This window comes from Glycine max, chromosome 20, assembly GCF_000004515.6.
Source record: "Glycine max cultivar Williams 82 chromosome 20, Glycine_max_v4.0, whole genome shotgun sequence".
In the NCBI taxonomy this organism is placed as follows: domain Eukaryota; kingdom Viridiplantae; phylum Streptophyta; class Magnoliopsida; order Fabales; family Fabaceae; genus Glycine; species Glycine max.
The window spans coordinates 13,179,820-13,207,607 of NC_038256.2; the positions used below are offsets into that span (position 1 = coordinate 13,179,820).

The 27,788-nt window shown below is 39.2% G+C and overlaps 3 protein-coding genes and 1 long non-coding RNA gene across 12 annotated transcripts in view; 2 read left to right on the plus strand and 2 right to left on the minus strand.

The window, feature by feature from the left end:
• Positions 1-1,807: 1,807 nt before the first annotated feature.
• LOC106797723 (uncharacterized) lies at positions 1,808-4,949 on the minus strand. 2 transcript variants are annotated; one of them, XR_005890215.1, is made up of 3 exons: positions 2,270-4,949; positions 2,062-2,115; positions 1,808-1,958 (listed from the first exon to the last, which is right to left on the minus strand). It is a non-coding gene; the product is annotated as an uncharacterized lncRNA (long non-coding RNA). The 2 variants fall into 2 exon arrangements; XR_001386876.3 differs by having other exon boundaries at positions 2,062-2,196.
• Positions 4,950-5,419: 470 nt separating this feature from the next.
• The window catches only part of LOC100778497 (protein app1), a 32,877-nt gene continuing 10,508 nt past the window's right edge, over positions 5,420-27,788 (plus strand). For 2 of the 8 annotated variants that reach the window (XM_006578438.3, XM_006578441.3), the window contains exons 1-2: positions 5,422-5,591; positions 27,311-27,526. In XM_006578438.3, coding sequence (XP_006578501.1) covers positions 27,313-27,526 — 214 coding nt within the window. In that variant the 5' untranslated portion in view covers positions 5,422-5,591; positions 27,311-27,312. Of the gene's footprint in view, positions 5,592-9,385; positions 10,139-27,310; positions 27,527-27,788 lie in introns of all 8 variants that reach the window. The other 6 variants (XM_006578440.3, XM_041013614.1, XM_006578439.4 and 3 more) reach the window with 5 other exon arrangements.
• LOC102669780 (uncharacterized) lies at positions 18,256-18,969 on the plus strand. The gene has a single exon (XM_006579184.1). It carries the CDS (start codon positions 18,256-18,258, stop codon positions 18,967-18,969), a length of 714 nt encoding a protein of 237 aa, XP_006579247.1.
• Positions 20,312-20,842, minus strand: LOC102669651 (uncharacterized). The gene has a single exon (XM_006579183.1). It carries the CDS (start codon positions 20,840-20,842, stop codon positions 20,312-20,314), a length of 531 nt encoding a protein of 176 aa, XP_006579246.1.

Here is a 27,788-nt window from a genome sequence, read left to right on the forward strand (position 1 = left end):
TTGTCCCTGTGTGGTTCAGACTTTGTAAAGGATTTTACAAAGATAGTGGAAATCTCAAGTGGGTTGTTTGAGTACTGGATGTAGGCACGGGAAGTGGCCGAACCAGTATAAAATTGTGTTTGCATTCTCTCTTCCCTTATCTCATATATGTTGTTGCAATCAATTGTGTTATGCATGTTTAAAGAACATTGTTAAATTGATTGTTGTTGTGTCTTCTGCATTCTAAGTCTATCCCTCTTAAGATTATTGAGGCCACAAGGTCCAACAAAGTAATGGAAGTACAACTAACGTTTGAGTTATATATAGGGTTTAAAAGATTGAAAAAAATTCAAAATTTGAAATTAAACATCTTCTGAACTAACGATTTGAACTTAATGTGACACAATAATAGGGTAGGCATTTATAGTTGTAAAAGAGGTAACCATCTCCTATTGGTTAGCATGAAAATCACAACCATTATTAGATTATGTTCCCAAGATATTTAATGTTGATTAGACAAGATATTAAAATAATATCTAAATATTTGTTATGAAAATATTGTATTCTGGAAAGATGCTACTTGAACATACTATTTTTGGGGGGCATTTATTACCTCTGTTATGTAAAATTTGACTAAGTTATAAAAACATGTTTCGATGTACTTGTCTTGAGAGGAGTAGAAGAGTCCATTCAAAAGCGATTAAAATACGATCTAAAATTCGAGAAGTTATTTCGATTGGAATTGGTGATTTCAATAATTTCATTAAGGCACGTAAGATTGGAAAATGTTCAGAAGCAAAATCTTTTTCGACAATCGAAGTACAAGTTGATGTGATTGCAGAGAAGTTATACAAAGACAGTTACTCGTATAAGATCAATGTATTTAAGAATATCATTGTACATGTGTCGAAATCATATAATTTGACTGTCAGTATTAAAAGTCTATAAATAAAACTGATGAGTGTCAATTTTAGGGGGGTTGAAATACTATCATTCAATTCCTCAAACACCAATAATGCCTATCATCGAAAATCGGCTACAAGTTTAACAGATCATGGTATATGTATTTAATTCTCATCTTTCATGGATTATTAGTCTTTCTAATCTTCATCTTTTATGACTCCTTTGTTATGCCTCACTGAAATCAAAAATAAAAAATGAGCAAAGTATAAGAATCGAAAGCTGCAATCTAAAGGCCGTACTCTGATCCTGTTTGACCTGAAATTGTTTTGCAAAGTATTGAAAAATAAGAATAAGAATTTGTAACAGCCCCTCGTCTTGTTTGATTTTAAAGTCATGTTAACTCTTTTAAAAGGAACTAGTCTCTAATCCGTGCATACGCACGGGTCACTTGATTAGTTCAATTACAATAAAATAGGAAATTCTGAGTATAATTTATTTTCACCCATAAATATAAAGAGAAATAATTAAAATACACAGAAAATAAAAAATATACTATGTAAATAAAAATGCAGGAAGGCCAATAATATGTAATTTTTGCTCATAATTGTAACTCGTGCATATGCACGGGTCATTTGTTAACCGATTTGGTATACTTTTTTTTTATTTGCAACATAGGCATAAAATGAAACATAATGTTGAAGCATAATAAAGTTGAATATTAATAATTAAATAATTATTTAAACATCAAAATTAACAAAACATTATATGTTAAATAATAGGGAAAAAATTAGCCACATTTTTCCATGTAAATAATATATATATATATATATATATATATATATATATATATATATATATATATATATATATATATAATATCTGAACTCCATAACAGAATTCAAAAAATAAATTACATAAAGGATCTACAACAACTTAAAAATAACTATGATTATGTTAGACAAATCAAAAAATAGATGATACCATCAACTCCTCAAATTATAGAAGATACCAAGTTCGAATTGTGTACTCTATTCTGTTAGAGAGCTTCAAGAACTTAGTCCGGTCATAACCATGTTCTGCATATAGTATCCAAAATTTCATAACACATAATATAATAACATTGAATGGGAAAAAATAATATGAATCATGGTTAACAAATGTATAAGATGAAGCTGATACCTGCTTGCCCATCAGCCCATTGACAACATTCTCTATCCAACTATTCGTCACAGTCTGTAGATGATAAGTTTTTAAAATAAGAAAAGGCAGCTTCGCAACAAAAAATGTACACATTTTAATGAGCTTCAATCATCACTGTTCAAAAAAAAAAACTTCAAATTAGTAAGTGATTAGTTATCGACGTTCCTTTGGATTTCCAAAATCTAACCTGTGAATTCCACATCATCTGTCATTGTGTCAATAGTGACCTCTCCATGAAGCAAAAATTTTCTTCTAGGATCATTTCCTGTGTATGCATGTTAACACTGGCTCAAGGCAACCAATTCAACATATCAAAGACTGCAACACTACATTAATATCAGCCAATATGTGAACATGATTTAGCAAAAAAAAGGGAAAATAGAGCAAGGCAAAGAAATTTAGTTTCAAGTTCACAAAAATAGAATAGTCTATCACAGACCACCATCAGCTCTCCATCGCATGTTCTGGATTCTTCTGGCAACTGCTCTATTATGTGGCAGCCATAATGGCTGGGAAAAAAAATAATTATTACGAAACACTATGCAAGAAGGCATAGAAAAAGTATAAGTACCAAGCAAATAGAAGCAAAAGCAAATGCCATCACAACAACATACCTCCCATCCGGAGAGCGATTGACAGTATTGAAAGTTCCAGTGTAGTAGCTTGCACCACTAATACCGGAGAAACTGTTCTGAAGAAGCAACAAAGATAGATAAATGCCTTGACCTTGCCATATAAAAACTGAAAATATCTAGCAATTTACATAATATGAAAGATGCCCAAATGAAAATATCTAGCAATTTACATAATATCTAGCAATTTATATAAATGCCTTGACCTTGTCGTCCCAGTATCTCATTGAGCACATACTTAACAAAAGGGAAAAAAGAACTACAAAGAGATCTAAAGCCCAAATTCAAATCATTGATATAGAATAAGACTACCCTCTAACAATATACATTTTGACCCATATTGAATCCCCTATATTTGAAGCTTCCCCTTGGAAAACCAATGCTCTGTCACGACAAAATATGCACAAACTTCTCCTTCGTGAAGTTACTCATCTATACATAAAATCCACAAACTACAAATTCAATTGAAGTTTGTTAAAAAAATAGCAACAAATTAAAAAAACATTTCACAGTTAACAACCTGCTTTATAACTTCTATCCAAATAATTTAATATCACCACTTCGATCCTAAATAATTTAAATAAAAACTATTGTTGCATAAATGGATCATGCTAGTAGAAAAGGATTTGTCAGTAATATTTAAAATTCAAATAAAATACAACCATATTTTCTTAATTTAAAATGTGAGATATATTATTTTAATTAACATTCATAGTTTTGTATTTTTGAACGTTTACTTCTTAAACAATAAATATTTGTGAATTTTTAAAATGATTACATGATACAATAATTTTATTTTATCTTACAATAATAGGTTAAATTACTAACTAATTTACAAATGATTCAGAGACATGTTGAATTATCATTGACATTTTAGAAAGGTTGATTTCCTTTTGATATCTGCATCAACGCCACGGAACTTGATCGCAGCTCGATCATAAGCCCTGAAACTAAATAATAATAATAATAATAATAATAATAATAATAATAATAATAATAATAATAATAATAATAATACGAAATATTTCTTACGCCTAAACAATACCAAAAACACCTAATCACGAAATTCAAATTACCTTGCCGCAGCATGCATGGTGTCAAATCCACCTAAAAGAAAATAAAGAAAAAGAATGCGATATTAAAGAAAACTGTAGTTAATATAAAGCGAATCTTCTACTTGCACAATCAAATACATTGTGAGGAATTAATGCAAAAATGTGATATCCTCCCCAAGTGAATCATGGATTCTTCACACCGCAAGCACTTGAACAATCAATTTCTGCAAACACAACCTTATCCATCAGTCAAGTCAACATTTTATCCATCATAATTCAGAAAAACAAAATACCCTATACCTGAGGGTACTCCACCCAAGGGGCCCAAACAAATTTACATATACACACAATATCATAGGGAGTAAAATATCATAACAAAAATAGACTTGATAAATCAGTAATTCCTATTACATTAAAAGAATTATACATGTCTTCTTTATTTTATTTATATAATCAAATACACAATATCATTAGAATCCAAAAATATACGTATAAGAAAATATTGTTATTTCTATTTTTGTTAACTTTATAATAAAAAAATTAGGTGTGGGACCCGTGCGTTGCATGATTTTTAAAAAATTTAAAGTGAGAAAAAAAAAAACAAAAGGAAAAAGTGGGAAAAAAAAAGAAACGTGTTGCTGTGGGACAATTTATATATTGGTTTTGGAAAAGGAAGAACACGCTTCTGGAACCCTACCCCAACCCTAACTTCGAAGGCTAAATTTTATAGTTTAAAGCCAAGCCCAGAAAGGGAAACTCGGTTGAGTGCAAGAATGACGGCGAGATAAAGCATGGCCACCCAACCCATCCTCAAAGCCAAACCAAAATCGTAAAAACAAAAAATAGAATGAAGATGAGAACAGAAACAAAAAGCAGAAAATGCTCAGGCTTTGTGTAAAGAAGAGATGAAGAGAGAGGAAACATCTCAACGTGGCAGAAAAAAGGAAACACAGCAGGCAGGTGGCACAAAACCAAGCCAAAGCTAGACAAAACAAAGGAACAGGTGGCACAAAACCAAGCCAAAGCTGGAAGGGCATAAAATGACCAAAAAACCAAAAAAATGGACAGCTGTCAAGCTCTCAGCTATGGATATTTTAGTATATTTCACATACTTCAACTTTAGTATATAGATATTGATACATACGGAAGCCATCTAACAAAAAAAAAACCAAGAACAAGATTAAAAAGAAAAGCAAAAATGGTGAGAAAGCACTAAGAGGAGGTCTCCGATTGTGAACTTAAAGATAACAATTAAAACTTAACATTATATAATATGTAAAGATTGAAACTTATACATGAAAAAAAAATAGAAGATTAAAACATAATAATTTTTTATATAATATTTAAATATATGTAAAATTGTATAAAATATTTAAATCTATGTGAAATTATAAAATTTACAAAATTAAAATATATAATTTATCAAAGTAATTATGCATCATCTATAAATCATGTTTATTTTTTAAGAGTTTTAAACTTGATGTGGGATGGTTAAAATTTATATATATAAGTTTTGTGGCAATTAAGACAAGCTACAACAAGAAATAATGTGATAATCAGACAGTTTATTAACCTGTCACTTTTTATTTAATGGATTGAGAGTTGGGTTAAAACATAAAACCGTCACTCCTAAAATTTTAATTAAAAAAAACATTTAATAGCCGACTATTGTTGCGTTTTTTAATTTTCGTTGTTTGCTACAATTTTTTGGCGCTGCAGAATGGGGCCCTAATTCCCGAATCGTGAACCTGCTGTACTCCTTTACTGCGATTCGTGCTCTCCTTTCCTCAGTAAATCGACATCGATCTCTGTTTTGAATTAGGTATTTCTCACTTCCTCTCTCTGATTCGTTCACTTACATCGCGTGTTAGGCTTTGCTTTAACCTCTTTAAAATTCGTGTTCGCTTATGTGATAAGATGTTTTCGTGTTTTTTTTTCTCTGATAATTTTCATTTGTAGATTGAGGTGCGTTTTTTGTGTGTATTTTTTTCTCTTGAAGTAGTTACATAGGTTGCAACAGTTGGTTCCCTCGAAAACCAGCTCTAACACAGAAAAAGAAAAGAAGAACTTGGCTGAAAACTTTGCAAATGATTCCTCTTGACCAGTAAATTGATAGCGATACGTATGTATAGGTATTAGGTAAAAGAGAGAATGGTTACTGCTAACATAATTTACAACAGAAAGCAAACCTATCTGACTTCCAGCTCATCACTAAACTAATTGCAACAGTATACAATTCATAGTATCCCCCCGCAAGCTAAGGATGGTAGATATCTAGCAATCCTAGCTTGGAAATGAATTTCTGGAAGTGAGAAGGGTGTAATGCCTTGGTGAAAACATCAGCTGTTTGATCCTGAGAAGTGATTGGAAGCAATCTCATCAATCCTGCCTAATTCTTTTCCCTCACAATATGGCAATCAATTTCTAAGTGTTTGGTTCACTTGTGAAAAACTGGATTAGCTGTTACATTCTCGGTAGTTATAAGGTTGGCTTGGTGCGAAAAAGAAGAAGGGAGGGAGGAAAAGGTCATGGATTCGATTACCCTCGCTAACAAAAAACTAACAATTAACAACTAACATTTGTCCATCAACTGATTTTGTGAATAGGGAGTAATCTTTTGTAGCTTGTGTGTGTCCAAGATTCATCAGCAAGCTGGATAATTTCAAATACCATTTGCGACTTGCTTGCTTTGAACCATATAGTGACTTCAAGAGCTTGCAAACTCTATTTTCCTCCTTACAGTTTACTCCTTTGGGCACTTCTATATATATATATATATATCTTCTTCAAGGTGCCCATGAAGAAAGGCATTATTTACATCTAATTGGTGAACAAGCCAGTTTTGAGTAGATGCAAGAGCCAACAACGTATAGTAGTTAACTTTGCTACTGGTGAAAATGTATCAAAGAAGTCCACCCGTTCAGTTTGTGTGTGTCCCTTGGCAACCAATCTTGCCTTGTACCTTTCTATTGAACCATCCAACTTTCTTTTGATCTTATAGACCCACTTACTTCCAATGTGTTTCAGATGTGGAGGTTTTCTACAATTTTCCATGAACGATTTGCTTCTAAAGCTTTCAATTCTGCATTCATGGCATCAACCCAGCAGGTGTTTTGGATAGCTTGGTTATATGAAGAGGGTTCTGTAATAGTGTACACTAGCATGCCAAGTGGCAGCAGAAAAAGGTTTACAAGTGGCAGAAGTGCCAACAGAAGTATTATTCTGAGTACTATTTACAGAATCAGAACTAGAACTTGAGTAAACAGTAGTGAACACAAAAGACTTCGACTTGGGAAGTTGAAGCAAGTCAGGAAATTGGTAGAGAACATCTTGTTCCATCTAGCCTTTGAGAAGAAGTTCTTTAGAAACCTGTGATTTCACCAAACAGAAGGTATGGTGGAACTCAAAATAGACCAAATTGTCCTTACAAAACTGACTCACACTAATTGGATTTTTAGTAATTGAAGGAACAAAGAGCAAATTATTAAGAATGAGAGAAAACTTAGGGTTTAAAGGAGATGGAGATAAGGTTAGCACTGTGGAATTAATATCAATACCCTGCCCATTACCAATGGTTATCTGATCTCTGAACCTTCAAAAGGTGTCAACTGCTGAATGTTTTGAGAAACATTAGTGACATGATGGGAGGCACCAGAATCTGGATACCAACTGTTTGAAGGAGCTGAACCAGCAGTAGCAATTGTTAGCTTGAGGAGGAAGAGTTGCTTGAACTCCAGCATTATGCACGTATGGCATTTGAGGATAGTAGTAAGGAAAAGGAGCCATGATAGGCGTGTATTCCTGAGCAGAGGGAAGTTTTTGTGTTACAGCTTGCTGAGTGGAAGGTTGCTGAACTGAAGAGGTGATTTGTGTGTTTTCATAAGCCATGGGCTGTGTAGCAACATAATTTTCTTCATAGCGATGGTAGCAAAATGAAGCCTCATGACCAAATTTGTGACAAACTTGGCATTGAACATTTGCAAACCTACCACGACCATGGCCATCTCCTCTACTAGCATTGCTTCTACCTCCATAGTTACGTCCACCTCTACTAGAAAAAATCTGCTACCATTGTTTGAAACATTGGAATTATTATAATTCCCTTAAGTGAGGTGAGCTTGAGCGGCATCAACAATTTGAGTGCTTGAGCTACAACTGGAGGAACTTGGAAATTTTTTTAGCACTTGAACTGGTTGGACATAGGCAGTACTGTTAGAAGTTGAAGCTCCTTGGGAGAAATTAACAGCAGAGCTAGTAGAAGCCCCTTGAATCAAATTATCACTAATTTGGGAGTCAAGTTTCTGAAACCTATTAAGCCTAGCTTCATGACCTAGCAGTAACGTTGCAACTTCATTAATGGAAAGTGTTTCAAACTTACTGCAGATTAGTGTGGACTCATAATCCTTGGGTAGCCCCTCAAGAATAACATCAAGTTGCTCATCAGGAGAAATAGTGACTCCAATTGAACCAAGTGAATTAACAATAGTCTGAATTTGTAGCAAGTACTCAGATATAGACTTATTTTGCAACTGTATACTACAAAGCTCAGTTCTTAGTTGACAAGTTTTTGCTTGAATTAAAGAACGAAAGTGAGAATGTAGCCTATCCCATAGATGCCACGAGGTGTGACATTCAAGGAGCCTAGGAAGTACCTTAGGAGAGATCGTCGATTGAAGCCAAGACAGCAGCAACTGATCCTGTGATTCCCAAGCAAGGTACTCCGGAGAAGAGATTCCAAGATTGCGATCTGCTAGGGTTCTGAAACACGAAGGAATAGTAGGATTTACCAGAAAGTGATGAAGACGATGACCTTTCAATACAGGTTGAACTTGCTGACACCAAAGCGAGTAGTTCGAGTTTGTAAGTTTCGCCGAGATCACATGTGAGAAAGAGTAAGGCTGCAAAGACGAAGACGTTGCGGTTGCCGGAATCGCCTCCGTTGGAGTAGGGATCGATTGAAACGGTGTTGCAAACACTGGAGTCATCATTGGAAACTCTGTCGTTATCGGGAAAGGCTGAGTCGCCTTCGGAAACTCCGACATTGTCGGAAAAGGCTGAGCCGCCATCGGAAACAGTTGAGGAACCGCCGTCGCCAAAACGGTTGAGGAACCACCATCGCCGGTGTTGAAGCCATAGTCACCAAAATAAAAGAATCTGCGGAGCTGAAGAACTTGGCAGTGGAGGAGGAAGAGGTTGAAAATTATTTGCGGAAGCCATTAACAACACAAGGATCGAACAAGCTCTATGATACCATAAAAGGATTTCAGAATCGAAAAGAGAGAAAAAGATTAAACTAAAAAATGGAGTTTTTGATATTAACTAACTCAACTGAAAGTAGTTACATCTCTAGAATTTATACTAGCTAGAGCTGAAGGTTGTTACAACTAACAATAGTAACTGTCAACTAACCTGAGGTTAGTTGTGTAACTAACTCAGTTAACATAACTATCAACAGTTAAAAGGCAGAAAAGGAGTAATTCTGCTCCTATACTCTAATAATGTGTAAACTTTACCTCCTGATGTCTTTCCTTTATAAAATCTCTTACTGTCAGCAACATTTATGACAACTTGATTTTCATCTCCTTCATCTAACCCATTTTGTCTCTCATATTGTAGGACCATAGAAAACACATGATTCAATGGTGGCAGCGGGTCCATCAAAAGAATTTGCATTTTAATCACCAAATAACACTCATTCAACCCCATTAAAAATTGCATCACATAATCTTGTTCCCTGTATTTCTTCAAATCACAGTTACAATCAACCACAGGCCTGTAATTTTCTAATTCCTCCCAATAAACAGTGAGTTCTGTAAAGATATCAGTAACTGAAAGGTTACCTTGCTTGAACGACTACAATTCTTGTTGCAATTTGGTGACTTCCACTAAATCTCCTCGAGAGAACCTCTCTCTCAGATTCTTCAAAACAACAGTAGATAGTTCCACATGAACTATCTGAGCAACCGACGGCGAAATGGAATTAACAATCCAAGAATGAATCAGATTGTTGCATCTTTCCCAACCATCGTAGCTTGGATCAAATCGATCTGAAACCAGAAGAGATCAGCACACGCTTCATCAATTTCGCCCATGTGTGATAATTCTTCCAATTCAGCAAAGGACTCACGAGTGGAATCAAATGGTTTTCTCCTGGATAAACATAGTAGTGACTTGAAGGGTTTTGCATGGGATCTGTTACCTGACCGAATAGAACTTCAGAAGAGGAAGCAACACAAGGCAGCAGAGCTCACGAGCAGCTCTGATACCATAAAACCAGCTCTAACACAGAAAAAGAGAAGAAAAACTTGACTGGAAACTTTGCAAATGATTCCTCTTGACCATTCAATTGATAGCGATAAGTATATATAGGTACAAGAGAGAATGGTTACTTCCAACAGAATTTACAACAGAAAGCAAACCTATCTGACTTCCAGCTCATCACTAAACTAATTGTTCCAGCTCATCAACTAACTAATTACAATAGTATACAATTCATAATAACCTCTTTGATTGATCTGAAATGATTCAGTAAGATAGAGATCCACCACAGTTTTATTCATTTTCTTTTCTCATTTAATCTTTTTTAAGATCTAACTTTGTGCACATTTGTGTAATATTCATATTTTTCTCTTGCACTTTTATTGTTTACCTATTGGATTGAATTGTTGTAGGTTATTTGTGGAGTGCTTCTGGTGGTTTCTTTTTAGTGTTTTAAATTGTGCTTATAGTTATGTCAACTCTTAATATCATTGAAAATTGGGGATAAATGGGATTACAAAGCTATAATTGCGACGTGAGGTGGTTGTGGAGACCATGGAAACATTGATGATTAACACTTTTCTTTCCCTCAGTTTTTTTTTCTCTCTCAAATTATCTGAAGACTCTAACATAAAATAGTTTTTCAAAACTAAAAAACAAAAGAATGATCAAACACACCCTTGTTCTTGCATTCTATGCCTAAACTTCATAGCTCTTTCAAGTTGGATTCCTTGAAACCAAACCAAACACTAGACAAAGTGGATATATCCTGCCCTGTTTCTTGTTGGTCAGGTTTTACTCAATGCTATGCTATGCACTAGTTTAATTCTATTATGATTATGATAAGAAATTAGCTTTTGTATGGAAAGTAATAGCAGCATTATTTCATCATATAGAATGACTGACATTGATGATAAAATATTGTCATTTTCCTCTGTGAAACAATGAGAATAATTTTAAATAAAATATTCCAGTGCTAGCAGATGTGTAAGATCTACGATGTCTCACTAACTGAATGGGCATGGTCATGATGATGCCACCAAACAAAAAAGAATATTTATGTGGGTTAATAATTGCATATATTAATTATACATTATTGTTAAACTTAGGGAAATTAGGATGAAAACTGTGTGCTCTCCTCTGGAGAATTCTCATTTAAATAATAGGATACAATCTGATTTCTAGCCTTGAAGTTTGCTAAAAAAACTATATATGGTAACCTACAGTTGGGCTATGTAATTAAGGATATAATTACACAATTACAGTTATACAATCATACAAGATATGTTTTTTTTTTATCAGCAAAATAAATGTATTATATATATAGGATTAAAACAGTACCAAAGGTACTAATACAAAAAGGATATACAGTCCTTATATCTAGACACCAGAGATGAATGGTATTCTAGATACCAGGAGAACATCTAATTTGTTCTATTTGTATCACCCATTACATAAACAAAACCCTGTCTAATATTGCGTGACCATTGATTTAGATGGGTTGTGAAGTCTTTCTCGAAATGTCTAAGCCAAGTCCAGGTGAAGAAAATAGCTTCATCAAACAATCGATTAGCATCGAATTCTGCATTGGAAAATAACATTCTGTTTTTAAGCTTCCAAATAGCCCATTTTACCGCCAACCACCAATACCTCCACCTCTTGCCCCTTAATCCTTCTATCTGTATAAAGATATGCTGGAGAAAATGTTGTGTAGGCTTGAGGGGGAAGGCACATTTAATATTCAACCAAGACATCGATTCCCACCAAATTGGTTGGATCATGATGCAGTGGAAGAACAAATGAGATACCTCCTCCTCAGCATCTCTGCAAAAAGGGCAACGCATATCCTGAATCTGCATTTGTCTCCTGTGCAGATTCTTCTTTGTTGGTAATCTATCCCTTAACAGCCGCCAAGCAAAAACCGCAATCTTACTAGGAATTTTTATCTTCCATAATTCCTTCCACCATTTTTCTTGCTGACCTCTTGCAGTAACTTCCCAAATCAGATTATATGCACTGCGTGTCGAATAATTTCCTGACTGATCTCCTAGCCATTCCCACTCATCCGATCCTTGCTGCTGAATGTCCATGCCTTCTATCTCCCTTAGGAAATTGATGGCTGACTCAATTTCATTATCGAACAACAATCTTCTCCAAATGAATTGCCACTCCCACCCTGAATCTATATGATGTCCCAGCTGTCTGATGGTTTGGTTCTGCTGTGATGATATTAGATACAGTCTCGGGTATCTCTCTGCTAATGTTTGCTATTGCTGGCTCCACTTGTCTTCCCAAAACCTAATCTTGTCCCCACCTACAACCTTTCACCTCATGTTGCTTTGAATAATGTCTCCCTGATGTGAAATATTGAATGTTTGTTTTAAATCCCTCCACCACACAGATTGTTGTCCTGCCCTCCCTAGTTCATGAAAACTCCTCCACCCTCCATATTTCGACTCCAAAACTCTGGTCCATATCTCCCCCTTTTCTTGCATTAGGTTCCACTTCCACTTGCCAAGCAACGCAAGGTTAAAGGTGTCAATATCCTTAATCCCCAGACCACCTTTTTCTTTTGGCAAACAAACTTGGTCCCATTTAATCCATGCGATCTTTTTAAGATCTAGTCCTCCACCCCACAAAAATCTGCGTTGTATCTTTTTTATCTTTTCCACCATTGTTTTTGGAATCCTGAAAAAAGACAAGAAATAAATTGGGATTGATGTTAGTGCAGCCTGAATTAAAGTCACTCTCCCCCCCCCCATGATATATATCTTTGCTTCCATTTTGTCAATTTCCTCTCATATTTGTGGATAATGGTATCCCACATTTGTGCTCGCCTTGGATTGGTCCCTATAGGTGTGCTGAGATACACAAAAGGAATAGTTAGCAAACTGCAGTTCAAATATTTAGCCGCATCATGCTTCCACTGATCAGATACCCCAAATGCTCCGAAACAGCTCTTTGCATAATTGATTTTTAGGCCTGAGATTAACTCAAAAGCCCTCAGGGTAGCCTTTTAAGCTCTCACATTATCCATACTTGCTTCTCCAAAGAATATGGTGTCGTCCGCATACTGTAGAATGCTTATGCTAACATTTTTGGATCCCACTGAATATCCTTTGTACAAATTTTCTGCTATTGCCCTCCTCATCAATCCTGACAAAGCTTCCGCTACCACATTAAACATGAAGGGTGCTAGCGGATCCCCTTGCCTAATTTCCCTTTGAGGAAGGAATTCATGTGTGGGACTTCCATTCACCAAGACTGACATTGAGACAGATTTGATGCATCCTTCAATCCATTTGATCCACAGTAAGTTAAAACCAAGCCTCCTTAACATATACAACAAGAATTCCCAAGATACCGAATCGTATGCCTTCTCAAAATCTACTTTAAATATAAGGCAAGGATTGTGGCTTCTTCTGGCTTCATCTATTACCTCATTGGTAATGAGTACACTTTGCAGTAAGTGTCTACCTTCAATGAAAGCAAATTGTGTTTCCTCTATGATTGCTGGCATGACTTTTTTGATTCTGTTCGCAAGCAATTTCACCACTATCTTGTACATAGACCCAATTAATGAGATGGGTCTATATTCACCCAAATGTTGTGGTTCTGATATCTTGGGGATTAAAGCTATAAAGGAAGCATTGCATCCTTAGGGAATGGCACCATTAGCATGAAACTCATGAATATAGCAAAAGATCTCAGGCTTTAGTGTATCCCAGAACTGCTTTATGAACTTAAAATTCATGCCATCAGGGCCTGGGCTCTTGTCACTACCACATTCCCAAACTGCATTTTGTATTTCTATCTCCTGGAATGGAGCCTCAAGCAAGGAATTATGTTGCTGATCTATGGTTTTGAAGCTAATACCATCAATCTTGGGTCTTTGAACATCTGCTTCTTGAAATCTTTTGGAAAAGAAGGTTCTGATTTCTTCCTTCACCTTATGAGGGTCATCTGTCCATATGCCATCAATGAACAGTCCTTTAATACAATTTCTATTTCTATTAGCATTCATCCTAATATGAAAGTAGCATGTGTTGCAATCACCCTCCTTTATCCATCTTGACCTAGATTTCTGCCTTAGCAATGATTCATGGGCTTGGGCAGTTATCCATAAAGATTCCTGCAGCTGCTTTCTTTTGAAGATTTCCTGGTCAGTCAGCTGTCTGTGCAGTGTGTCCTCCTCCAGCTTATTTAATTCAGCTTCCAGGTTCTGGACTTTTTTGAAGCTGTCTCCATATTGTTCCTTGTTCCATCTCTTTAGTCTGTGCTTCAGCCTCTTAATTTTTTCTTTTAATACATATGCTCCCCACCCTGAAACTTGGACAGAATTTCAACACTGGTGTACTACTTCCCTGAAAGATTTTTCTGTTAACCAGCAGTCTAGTATCCTAAAAGGTTTAGGACCCCAATCAACATTATTAGCTCTAAGTAGAATAGGATAGTGGTCAGAAAAACTCCTTGGCAAAGTAAATTGCACACTTTCAGGCCATCTGTCCCTCCATTCAGGGGATATTAGAAACTTGTCCAATCTGCTTCTAGACTCTCCATTTGGTCTAAACCAAGTGAATTGTCTGCCCAACGAAGGAACCTCCAGAACCTCCAAATCATCAATCCATTCATTGAATTCCTGTATACTGTTGTCTCCATATAGCCTTTCACATTTTCCAATTCTCTCTGTTGGATTCCTTATGCAGTTAAAATCCCCAAGCACACACCACAATCCTACTTGGGATGACTGTTTCAGCTGTCTCACTGTATCCCATAATATTCTCTTGTTGTGTATGTCACAAGGAGAATATATGGTAACAATGCATACTTTTTGTGCTTCTCTAATGCATTCCCCTTCCAAGAAGATGAAACCATTACCAATTACCTTATTTTGTAATTTGAATTCTGTTTCATTCCACAAGCAAATGATACCACCTGCTGAGTTGTTAGCAGGTTGCACCTCCCACATAACTTCAGCACTTCCCCATAGAGCTTGACATAATGACTTGTCAATTGTTTCTTTCTTAGTCTCTTGAATACTCATCATATGAGATTCTCCTTGTTAATCAATCTCCTTATTGCAGCTCATTTTACTCCCCTCCCCAAACCTCTAACATTATATGAAGCTATGTTCATGGATCATTTATCTTAGCTCCCAACCTCTCGGCTTCTGTCCTGTCTCTGTCCTCCATACTTCTTATTTTTTCTAGAATTCTGCTTTGCTGATCCTCTTTTGCATTCCCCAATGTCACCCCCAATTGTTGAATCATTTCCCACATGTTAATTCCTTCCTGGGCCTGTGCTATTCCCGTGTTTGCCTCTGTTATAATTATGTGTATCTATTGAGAGATTTTCTGTTGTTTAGCTTTCTTAGTTTTCCTGCTTAGCTTGTTGTAGAAGACAGCAGTATGGCTTGTCTTGTCAAGCTGTCCCTTTCTTCCTTGATGTATATATATGTTATTTTGAATGAAATAAAGTAAGCAAGTGAGAGAATAGTTCTTCCTCACTCTAGTCACAGCTTCAACTTGGCATCAGAGCTTAGTTCGTCCGCCGCCGTCCGCCGCCGCGCCGCCGTCGCCGTCACCATTTTTTTTCCGGCGACAAGCAGGGTTTGGTGCGCCTCGAAAAGCACAACCCAACCCCACAAGTCGCGTGACCATCAGGTCACTCACGCGCCGTCACGCGCCCTCGCCGTTCGCTGCCCTCACCGACGCGTGGCCGCCACGTGCCGTCTTCCCGGCGCCGGAATCCGGCCAGACCAGTGCCAAACGCCTCGTCGGCACGTCCTGAGGCCATTCCAGCCCACAGTTTTTGGTTTCGACACTCGGAACGTGTCGACCTTGCTCATCTCTCCGTTTTCTCTTAGGGTTTTGTGTTCTTGAGTAGAAATGGCTTCGTTTGGTCCAGTTCTCTCCTTCTCCGGAACTCCAACCATCACAACAGCTAAACTCAACTGGAAAAATTATCTATCTTGGTCCGCTTCAGTGGAGCTGTGGTTTCTCGGCCAAGGTCACCATGACCACTTGGAGAAAGCTGCTGAGGAGGTTCCAATCGATAAAAGACCTGAATGGGAGAAGCTGGATGATCAGCTTTGTGCAGTTTTATGGCAATCAGTTGAGCCAGACGTTTTGGAGATCCTTAGATCATTCAAAACATGTTGTTCTTTCTGGAAGAAGGCTCGAGAAATCTTTGCCAATGATATTCAGAGTCTGTTTGATGCAACCATGAAGGTTACAGCTCTCAAGCAAACCAACCATGATATGATTGCACACATAGGTAAAGCTCGGGCTGTAGTGGAAGAGTTGAAGAGGTTCCTTGTGGCTGACTCGCTGGAGGAAGTGAACAGAAAGCTGGATAAGTACTATATGGTTCTTATCTTGAGGAGTCTACATTCAGACTTTGATCATGTGCGTGATCAAGTCCTAGCTGGAGACCAAGTTCCATCGATGGACTCTCTCATCACTAGGCTGCTTCGTGTGCCTCATGCACTGAAAGAAGAAAATCCAGCTGAGGTAATGGAAACATCAGCCATGGTTGGATCTCGGGGGAGAGGGGGAGGTCGGAACAGTAGAGGAGGTCGCAGTGGAAGAGGTGGACGTCCTCAATGCACATATTGCAAGAGGATGGGCCACACTCAAGAGAATTGTTACTCCCTGCATGGCTTCCCTGACAAAGTAGCTCAGGTAACTCAGACAGAAAAATCAGAGTCTAAGTTCTCTGATAAAGAGTATCAGGAGTATCTGAAGCTGAAATCCGAGAAATCCAGCAGCCATGTTCCATCTTCCTCTGTACCATGTTATTCAACAGCATGTATTTCTCAATCTGTTGACGGTCCCAGTCCTTGGATACTTGATTCAGGTGCCTCTGATCATATTTCTGGTAACAAGTCCTCCTTTACATTCATTTCTTTTCCAAAAATTCCTCATCTTGTTACTGTTGCTAATGGCTCCAAAGTTGCAGCTCAAGGGAGTGGTCAAGTATCTTTATCTTCCTCACTGAAGCTGGATTCTGTTTTGTTTATTCCACAGTGTCCCTATAATTTAATTTCATTGAGTCAGTTAACTCGTTCATTAAATTGTTCAGTAACCTTTACCGCTAATTCTTTTGTTATCCAGGAACATGGCACGGGTCGACTGATTGGAGAAGGACGTGAATCACGAGGACTTTACTACTTGAAGTCCAACTTTTCTGTCTCCTGTACAGCAACTTCAAATCCCAAGCTTTTGCATGATCGTCTAGGACACCCAAGTCTACCAAAACTAAAATTGATGGTCCCTAGTTTGAAGAATCTTCGAGTCTTAGAATGTGAATCTTGTCAATTAGGAAAACATGTTAGGTCATCCTTTCCACAAACTGTTCAAAGATGTAATTCAGCTTTCTCCACCATTCATTCTGATATTTGGGGACCAAGCCGTGTTACATCTTTTGGTTTTCGATATTTTGTAACTTTCATTGATGAATTTTCTAGATGTACTTGGGTCTATTTAATGAAAGACAGATCTGAACTTTTGCCTATCTTCATGTCCTTCCTCAATGAAATTGAAAACCAATTTGGAAAAACAATTAAGATTTTCAGAAGTGATAATGCCAAAGAGTATTTCTCTCATGATTTCTCTTCTTTTTTTATCTTCAAAAGGCATTCTACATCAATCTACATGTCCCCATACACCACAACAAAATGGTATAGCAGAAAGGAAAAATCGTCATCTCCTTGACACCGCACGATCACTCATGTTAGCTTCTCATGTTCCTACACACCATTGGGGGGATGCAGTGCTTACTGCTTGTTTCTTAATTAACAGAATGCCTTCCTCCTTCCTTGATTCTCATCCTTCCTCAATCAATCCTCAGGCCATGGATCCTGCTACTTCTCATCCGTCTGATTCAGACTGGCCCATTGCCATCCGCAAAGGTACTAGATCCTCTCGTAATCCTCATCCTATCTATAACTTTCTAAGCTATCATCGTTTGTCTCCTTCATATTCTTCCTTTGTTTTCTCTCTATCTTCACATTCTATTCCTTCTAATATTCATGAGGCACTGAGTCATCCTGGATGGCGACAGGCTATGATTGATGAAATGCAGGCTCTTGAACATAGTGGTACTTGGGAACTTGTTCCCCTTCCTCCTGACAAGAAGGCTGTGGGTTGCAGATGGGTTTATACAGTTAAAGTTGGGCCTTGGACAGGTTTTGGGAAGATCCTTGGACAGCTGATGAAGTACCTTTAATGGCAAAATTCCCTAGATTATATCAGATTTCACGTCAACAAAACCAATTGATAAACCAGGTGGGGTGTGTCACAAATCAGGGCTGGGAATGGAAGTTCAATTGGAGGAGACCCCTTTTTGATTCTGAAGTTGAAATGGCAGACACTTTTCTGGGGGAGATCCCACAGCAACTGTTGGAATTTCACAAGGAGGATACATGGATTTGGAAATTTGACTCAAGTGGTTACTACTCAACAAGCAGTGGGTATAAACTGATATGGGGAGAAATAATGGGGGCTCATCAGAATTCAGAATTTTCGGAGCTATGGAAACTCAAAATCCCAGCCAAGGCGGCAGTGTTTGCATGGAGACTAATCAGAAATAGGTTGCCAACTAAGAAAAACCTCAGCAGGAGGCAGGTGCAGGTAAATGACATCCTCTGTCCTTTTTGCAGAAACAAAGAGGAAGATGCTGCTCATTTATTCTTCACCTGCAACAGCATTCTCCCACTATGGTGGGAGTCAATGTCATGGGTTAACTTGTCATCAGCAATGCCACAACATCTCAGGGATCATTACCTTCAACATGGTCACAATGCTGCTGAAGGGAAAAAGTCCACAAGATGGAAATGTTGGTGGATTGCCTTGACATTCACTATATGGAAGCACAGAAACAAAATTGTCTTCCAAAGTGCCATTTTCGATGGAAGCAAGTTGTTGGATGAAGCGGTATAGAGATTGACATTCAGGCTGCTCTTCACATTGCTTCAAACCCAGTCTTCCATGAGAGGACCAAGCACATAGAGATTGACTGTCACTTTATTCGGGAGAAGCTATTGTCCAAAGAGATTGCCACTGAGTTCATTAACTCTAATGATCAGCCAGCTGATATTTTGACTAAGTCCTTAAGGGGGCCTAGGATTCAGTTTATATGTTCCAAGCTTGGTGCATATGATTTATATGCTCCAGCTTGAGGGGGAGTGTTATAATTATGTGTATCTATTGAGAGATTTTTTGTTGTTTAGCTTTCTTAGTTTTCCTGCTTAGCTTGTTGTAGAAGACAACAGTATGGCTTGTCTTGTCAAGCTGTCCCTTTCTTCCTTGATGTATATATATGTTATTTTGAATGAAATAAAGTAAGCAAGTGAGAGAATAGTTCTTCCTCACTCTAGTCACAGCTTCAACTGCCTCCTTATTGAAGTCACTTCTGATGTCTCTTGTCCCACTGTGAGGAGCATTGCTTCTACTGTCTGCATGTGTGTTATTTGCCTGCTCTTGATTGGCATTCACTTGCCCTTCCTGCCTTTGGTGTCTCCTTTGAGACCAGCTCCCACGAGAATACACCTGTCATTTACAGCCCACTTCATTGTTATTTTTAGGGGGGGTGAGGCCTAAATTAGTTGTAGGTTCATTTAGTAGAACATATGACAAGCCCAAGTTAGGCCCATATTGCATTGTGATCTTCTGTTGTCCCAAGCTGTCTCCTATTTCATGTGCCACGTCAGCTACATAAACTTCCTTCCCTTTTTTGTTGAGCTGTTGTCTCCTGCCCAGTCACGTGATGGTTGATGAAGTTGTTTCTGTACACCGCTAGTCTCCCCTTTCTCTCTCTGCCTATTTTCGTGAAAGGCACAGACCTGAGGCTCGTGGTTGTTGAGGTAGCTTTCCAAAGGTGAGATTTTTGCTGCATGCGCCTCGATGTTTGAGTTGACTGTTAGGTTGCCATTCCTTCCAGTCAATAACCACGAAACTTCGGCATTATCCATCGGGTATCCATCCTCCTTCCAACCGGTGGTTAATCCGGTCGATATCTGCTCCACGACGCCGTCGTTTGGCACGGTAATGTTGTGTGGGGGGTTGGGGCGTTGGTCCGTCGGCGTAGATCAAGGAAGCTCATGGTTTGCACCCGCAAACCTTGTCGGTCTTAAGAGTTCATCACCTGTGAGGCTGTCGGCGGACTCTATTTCCTCTGACGAGTCACTGTAGCTACTTCCTCTGATATGGTTCTCACAAGCCGTCAACCTGCACTCCTCGACGACATGGACCTTGAAGGTTTCGCCACCGATGTGAACTTCAATCACGTGCTTGATCGTCGGCGGACTCTATTTCCTGTGGCTCTCTGAAATCGTGTGTGTATGTCTCCTCCTTTGTTCTTTGTTTGTCTACCCGTGTCTTCCTGCGTTCGTCTCTCTCGATTATACTTGGGGATATTGACATATAGCTTCATACCTCCAATGACAATGCTATCTAGCTGCCTTGCCAATTGTTGTATATCTCGGACCCCTTTAAATCGAACAAAACCATATCTTCTTCCATTGTAATTCCTTTGATTGGGTATGAAGATTTCTCTTACATCACCCCATCTTTTGAATTGCTGCCAAAGTTCCCTCTCCGTGGTGTCGTCCGCAAACCTTATAAAGTAAAATGAAGAGATGTCTTTGTGATCTCTCCAGTTCACGACCATTGCCTTTTGTTGTACTCTTCCTCTGGTCTCGGCATATCCCCATTGGGATTCCTTTCCAAAGCTTACTCTGTTCCTCACATCTCTCTTACCTCTACTCCTAACTCTTACCCAACCAGTGTCTCGCTCCTCTCTCTCTTCTCTCATTCTCCCACATATACATGGTAAGGTATACAAGATATAACGAAAGATTTTGAGAGATGAGAGAGAGGGATAGTGAGAGAGACTATGAGGGTTTGAGAGAGAGAGACATAGGGACAGAGAGAGAGAGTGGGTGGGAGAGGGTTAGGACCAGAGGCCGAACAACAGCGGGAGATAGAGTACATCCTACGGGGAGCTCACGATGGATAAACCCAGCAAATTTAGGAAGAAACCAGCAAGTTCACACTTCGAACTGGAGGGATAAAAAGGATATATCCTCCTTCTACTTCACTCGATTCTCAGATGAGATCACGGAGAAGGATCTGTGGCGGCATTTCAGGCAGTGGGGTGACGTGAGAGAAGTATTTATACCTAGCAAAAGGAATAAGAATGGAAGGCGGTATGGATTTGTTAGGTTCAAAGGGGTTCATGATACGCATCAACTAGCAAAACAACTAGACGGACTTCTCATCGGGGGGCTGAAGATGTATGTGAACATACCGCGGTACAGCAGAGAAGGGCCAAGGCAGTGCGTCACGGGTAACAAGATTTGCGACCGAAAGGAAAGCAACCCTGAGGTAGCCGTTCGCAGCCATAGACAACACCACATAAACCAGGGCTCATACGCTGAGGTTCTGAGAAGGAATGTGGATATTGAGAGACCACGAGTGCTCCATAACAGCCATCTCCATGGATATCAAGCTTCCATGTTCTCGGTCCATTTAACCTTAGACCCCGATGACACTGGTTGAAGAATGCCTGGGTAGGGCGATTAACAAACCCAGCTTTGTTCGACAGAATTGAAGACGAGATGCTATGGGAAACGAGACTAGATATATCACCTAAGTATCTAGGTGATGATCAAGTTTTGCTACTTGGACTCACCAACAGAGGAGCCGAACAACTCATGAACGACAGGCAACAGGGGGGGCGACCGTTGTTCAGTACAATAGAAAAATGGAACCCATCCTTACATACAACCTTCAGGCTAACATGGGTCCAAGTCTGGGGCATACCACCTCAGGCATGGAACTTGAAGCACATCAGGAGCATACTAGCGGCAATGGGGGACACGGTGGACGTCGATGATGACACAGAAGCCAAACGGAGGCTTGACAGGGCAAGGGTGCTTGTAAAGACCCAATGGAGACCGACAATCAATCATATGGTGGACGTTCATATTAGCGGCGACATCGGCAATAGCTTTAAAGTGTATATTGTTGAGGAAAGCGGAGGTGGAAGCCACGAATGTCGTAGAAGACGATGTAGTCTGAGTGGGACGTCTGACAAAATCGTCTCCGACGATTCCTCTCTCGGACATTTTTCTCTGCCCAGCAGTTCTTGCAACTACCGACACACTGCGGACCAGCCCGACGAGGTTGGGCGGTTCCGACGAACACCACACGGACGAAACAGTGGTGCTTCAATCGTGGGTAGACGACGCCGACTAAGCCCAACAGTTACTCCGTTTACCCAGCGGATCCGGTGATCGCTTTTACCCATTGGGTAATGGTATTAGCAGCAGCGCAAAAACCAGCACCAGTCACATCACACCAGAACTGGTGGGGTCAGCCACAACGGCTACTTATCCGAACGAGTTGAGTACTGCACAGGGATGGGTGAGGAGTGTTGGGGATGCAACCGCTGCAGGAGGGAGCCAGTTGAATCACGATATAGGAAACAATGGGAGAAAGAAATAAGAAAGGAAGAAGCTGGTTTGCATGCTTCTGATGTTGCAGATGGTGACGTGGCAAACATATTAAACGTGGCAGAGACTTATGAAGCTGGGGTAGCAAATATTACAAGTAATGAAGGCCAGGTGGGAGTTTGTTAAGAAAAAATACATGAGGACAGGCAGCCCAACCACGTGAATTTAGAAGGCCCACCTAAGACTAAAGGCACTTCTATATGCACCCCCCACAACAAAAACAAGTCTTCGGCCCAAATTGGCAAATTAACAATGGAGGCCATGGAAGCAGCTGCAAGGTGTATACCCGTAAGAGGTGGTCCCAAAAGAAAAGTTTAGTGGATCAACCTCCACTCACTAAGGAACCCACCATGAACTTACTTAAAAATCAAACTCAGCAACACCCATATCCCTTGAATCATGATTACTCTGCAATTCCGGAAAAGAATTATGTTGCAGAACAAGAGTCATCTCTTCACCAAGGTACTCAGGAACCTGATGGTCTATTACATCAAGAGGCTTCGGAAGTCTGGAATCGAGCCAAGATGTTGGGGGTTACAGAAGAAGAAGGCGCGCATTCAGTCATACCCAGACTCAAGGATATGGAGAGTAGAGATAAGAAGGAAGCAGAAAGGTTGGGAAATAGTTGTGGTTACCCATGAATATCATATCCTATAATATTAGGGGATTAGGGAGGGGTGTCAAATGGGCAACTATTCGTAGGTTGATCAAGTAGGAGCATGTTGATATGATCTGCATTCAGGAGACAAAGAGAGAGTCGGTTGATAAATCTTTGTGCCAATCATTGTGGGGAGACGTCGGAGTCAGTTGGGAGATGCAGTCAGCTAGTAATACAGCAGGTGGTATCTTGTGACTTTGGAGTGAACAAACCTTTAAATTGCAGATGAAAGTTGTTGGAAGTGGTTTCATTTTTTGAGAGGTGAATGGGTGAAGGAAGCTCAACAAGTCAGTGTTCTTACAATTTATTCTCCCTGCGAAATTCAAAACAAGAGGTTGCTGTGGGACCAAGTTAAACAACTTAAACAGTCTTTATTAGGGGACCTTTGGTGCATCCTTGGTGATTTTAATAGCATCAGGGACCTTCATGAGAGATTTGGGATATGTCAAAGGGGTTCAGGCCCCCTAAAAGATTTATCTAACATCCAGCAATCTAGGATCCTAAAGGGTTTAGGCCCCCAGCAATCAGGTTGGGGTGGTTATGTCCTAAAAGAGAAAATAAAGACTTTGAAGCAAGTTCTGAAAAAGTGGAATAAGGATCATTTTGGTGACACTTTCAAGAGAGTCAAGAGGATTGAAGAGGAGTTAAACAAGCTAGAGGAGGAAACAAGCCATAGACAACTATCTATTCAAGAAGGGATGCGATTGAGACAGCTGCAGGAAGCTTTGTGGACAGCGGCACAAGCCTATGAGTCATTGCTGAGGCAAAAGACGCGTGTCAGATGGCTCAAGCAAGGAGATTGCAATTCCCGCTATTTCCACTTAATGATGAATGCAACTCGCAGGAATAACTATTTGAAGGGTGTTATGGTTGATGGCAATTGGGTTCATGAACCAGCCCTGGTGAAGGAGGAAGTCAAATCATTTTTCTCAAATAGATATCAAGAATCTGACTACCAAAGACCTACATTGGAGGGCATTTGCTTTCAGAAATTAAACCAACACCAGAATGATAGGTTGACTGCCTGCTTCCAAGAGGAGGAAGTTAAAAATGCCATATGGGATTGTGGGAGTGATAAATGTCCGGGACCCGATGGTCTGAATTTCAGGTTTATTAAGAATTTCTGGCAGCTTCTTAAACCTGATATTCTGCGCTTCCTTGATGAATTTTATGTCCATGGTGTTTTCCCAAAAGGTGGCAATGCATCCTTCATAGCATTGATTCCCAAGGTGGCTGATCCTCAGATTCTGAATGATTATCGTCCTATCTCTCTAATTGGGTGTATGTATAAGATTGTTGCTAAGGTGCTGGCCAATAGAATGAAGAAGGTGATGACTACTATTGTGGATGAAACTCAATCTGCATTTATTGAAGGAAGGCACCTACTGCATAGTGCCTTAATTGTAAATGAGGTGATTGAGGAGGCCAAAAGGAGTAATAAATCCTGCCTTATATTCAAAGTTGATTACGAGAAAGCATATGACTCGGTGTCTTGGGGATTTTTGCTCTATATGCTTCAACGAGCAGGCTTCAGCTCTAAGTGGATCAAGTGGATTGAGGGATGCCTCAATTCTGCATCCATTTCAGTTTTGGTTAATGGCAGCCCTAAGGGTGAGTTCATCCCCAAAAGGGGATTACGCCAAGGGGTCCCACTTGCACCATTTTTGTTCAATGTGGTAGCTAAAGGGTTGAATGGTTTGATGAGAAAAGCTAAGGAGGAGAATATGTACAAGGCATATCAAGTGGGTTCCAATAAAGTGCAAATCAGTCTTCTACAGTTTGCAGATGATACTATCTTTTTGGGGGAGGCGGATATGGAGAATGTCAAAACAATCAAAGCTGTCCTAAGGTCCTTTAAACTTGTATCTGGCCTTAAAATTAATTTTGCCAAGAGCTCCTTTGGAGCTTTTGGTCAAACTGACCTTTGGAAGCAGTAGGCAGTCACCTATTTGAATTGTCAGTTGCTGGTTCTTCCTTTCAATTACCTGGGAATACCCATCGGAACAAACCCAAGGAGATGTACTATGTGGGATCCTATCATTCACAAATGCAAGAGAAAGCTAGCTAAATGGAAACAGAGAAATATATCCTTTGGGGGGAGAGTGACACTCATTCAATCCGTGCTAACCTCGATTCCTATTTATTTGTTCTCCTTTTTCAGGGTGCCTAAGTCAGTGGAAGACAAATTGGTGCGTTTACAGCGGAGATTCCTTTGGGGGGGAGGACTCGATCAAAATAAAATTGCATGGGTCAGCTGGAAATCAGTGTGCTTGCCAAAAGAGAAGGGTGGTTTGGGTTTAAAGGACATCAAAAGTTTCAATACGGCGTTACTTGGGAAATGGGAGTGGAATCTAATGCACCACAAAGGAGAGCTGTGGGCGAAGGTGTTGGATTCAAAATATGGAGGTTGGCGAGGCTTACCTGAAGTGGATAGGACGGGTCACAAATCAATTTGGTGGAGGGATTTACAGAAGGTTCTTTTTAGCACAAATAGTGGTCAGCTTATCCAAAAAGGATTCAAGTGGAAGGTGGGGAGTGGTGATCACATCAAATTTTGGGAGGATAAATGGACCGGGGAGGAGGAGTCTTTAGCAGAGAAGTACCCTAGACTGTATTCAATCTCATTGCAGCAGCATAAACTCATTAAATCCATGGGAATGTATCAAGACATGGGGTGGGAGTGGAACTTTACTTGGAGAAGAGCCTTGTTTGACAATGAGATCATCTCAGCGACTAACTTTCTCAGAGATATTGCAGGAATTACAATCCAGCAACAGGTTTCAGATACTTGGGAGTGGTCTGCAGATCCAGAGGGACATTATTCAACTCGCAGTGCCTATGATTTGATAGGAGAAGAAGCAACAGGTACCAGTCAGGAGGAATATTTTGAGAAGCTTTGGAGGATAAAGGTTCCAGCTAGATTTCTGGTGTTTGCGTGGAGGTTATTAAGAGATAGGCTGCCGACAAGAAAGAACTTGCAAGGAAGACAGATTCAACTCACAGATTTACTTTGTCCCCTCTGCAGAACCCATCAAGAGGATGCATCCCATCTTTTCTTTCACTGCAGCAAGGTTCAACCCATATGGTGGGAATCCATGTCATGGCTGCAACTTAAGGGTGCTTTTCCTTTAAGCCCAAAGCAGCACTTCCTTCATCATTTGGGTGTTCAACCTGCTGGTGGAAGAAATAATAGATGGTTTTGCTGGTGGCTAGCTTTAACCTGGTCCATTTGGAAACTTAGAAATAGTATAGTCTTCTCTAATGCGATTTTTGATGCTAACAAGCTGTTTGAAGAAGCCATATTCCTTCTATGGTCTTGGCTTAGGGGTTTTGAGAAGGATTTTTCAGTTCATTTCAATCAGTGGTCAAGTAACTTACCTCATAATTTTATGTATTAGCAGAGGATTTCTTAATTCTGCGATTTATACTTGTAAAATCATATGTATTTTGTATCCATAGCTTGGTTCCCCCTCAGAATATCTATGTCTGATTGTGGAACCATTTATATGGACCTTTTTGTATTATAAGTACCTCCGGTGCTTTTATCAATATAAATTACTTATCGTTGCTGATAAAAAAAAAAGGTATACAAGATATGCTGGTTTAAAGGGCCAATAAATCTACACAAATAATGGCAAAATAATCTGCCTATCAATCTTATTGACATATGTTAGATTTCAACTTAAAACCAATTGGCTCTAAGTAAAGTTACCCAACGGATATATAAGTTGCACCCCAAGAATTGAGGCAGACGATGTGGGACTTCCTAACACCCCCCTCCACAAATGCTTGCCAATACAGGCGAGCCTACTAGAATGGGCAAAAACTAAGATGGGCTATAGGCTTTGATACCATGTTAGATTTCAACTTAAAACTAATTGGTGCTAAGTGAAGTTGTCCAACAGATATGTAAGTTGCACCCCAAGAACTGAGGCAAGCGATGTGGGACTTCCTAACAATTATATCGCATTATATTTCATGGAACTAATTTTACTTTTTTCTCCCTTTAGGGTAGTTGTTGCATTGTATCAATTTATATTATATATATATATATATATATATATATATATATATTTGCAGGCTACTAATTTTTTTTTATAACTTGTAGCAATGCCTCGTAAAGCCAAATGTTCAAAAAAGCGACCATCTCGTGGCATATCAAATTTGGTGCCCCTTGCTTCATCTCAAGGACATTCTGCACCTGTGGAGCCATCACTACAGCCTTCAACAACTGCGCAACCTTGTGCTCCTATGATCACCATTATCCCACCATCAGTTCCTACAGCTCAAAATATGGTCTCAACATCAGATCCACCATCACATAGTACATCACTGACCTTTGTTCCTCTAGGCTAGAATCAATATTGATTTTTTTAAAAAAAAAAAATTGATCACATATTGAATGGCACAATTTTTATTTTGTTTTGATAACTTGTAGCATAGCCTTGTAAAGCTAAACTTTAAAAAATGAGAATAACTTTTGGCATACCAAATTTTATGCCTTATGCTTCATCTCAGACATTCAATACCCATGGAACCACCATTACAGCCTTCTGAGTTGGCACAACTTTGTGCTCCTACTAGCA

What these genes read in the sequence shown, in the direction of transcription:
- LOC102669780 (XM_006579184.1), top strand. Translation starts at nt 18,256, where the DNA reads ATGGCAAAATTCCCTAGATTATATCAGATTTCACGTCAACAAAACCAA.
- LOC102669651 (XM_006579183.1), bottom strand. Translation starts at nt 20,842, where the DNA reads ATGAGAGAAGAGAGAGAGGAGCGAGACACTGGTTGGGTAAGAGTTAGG.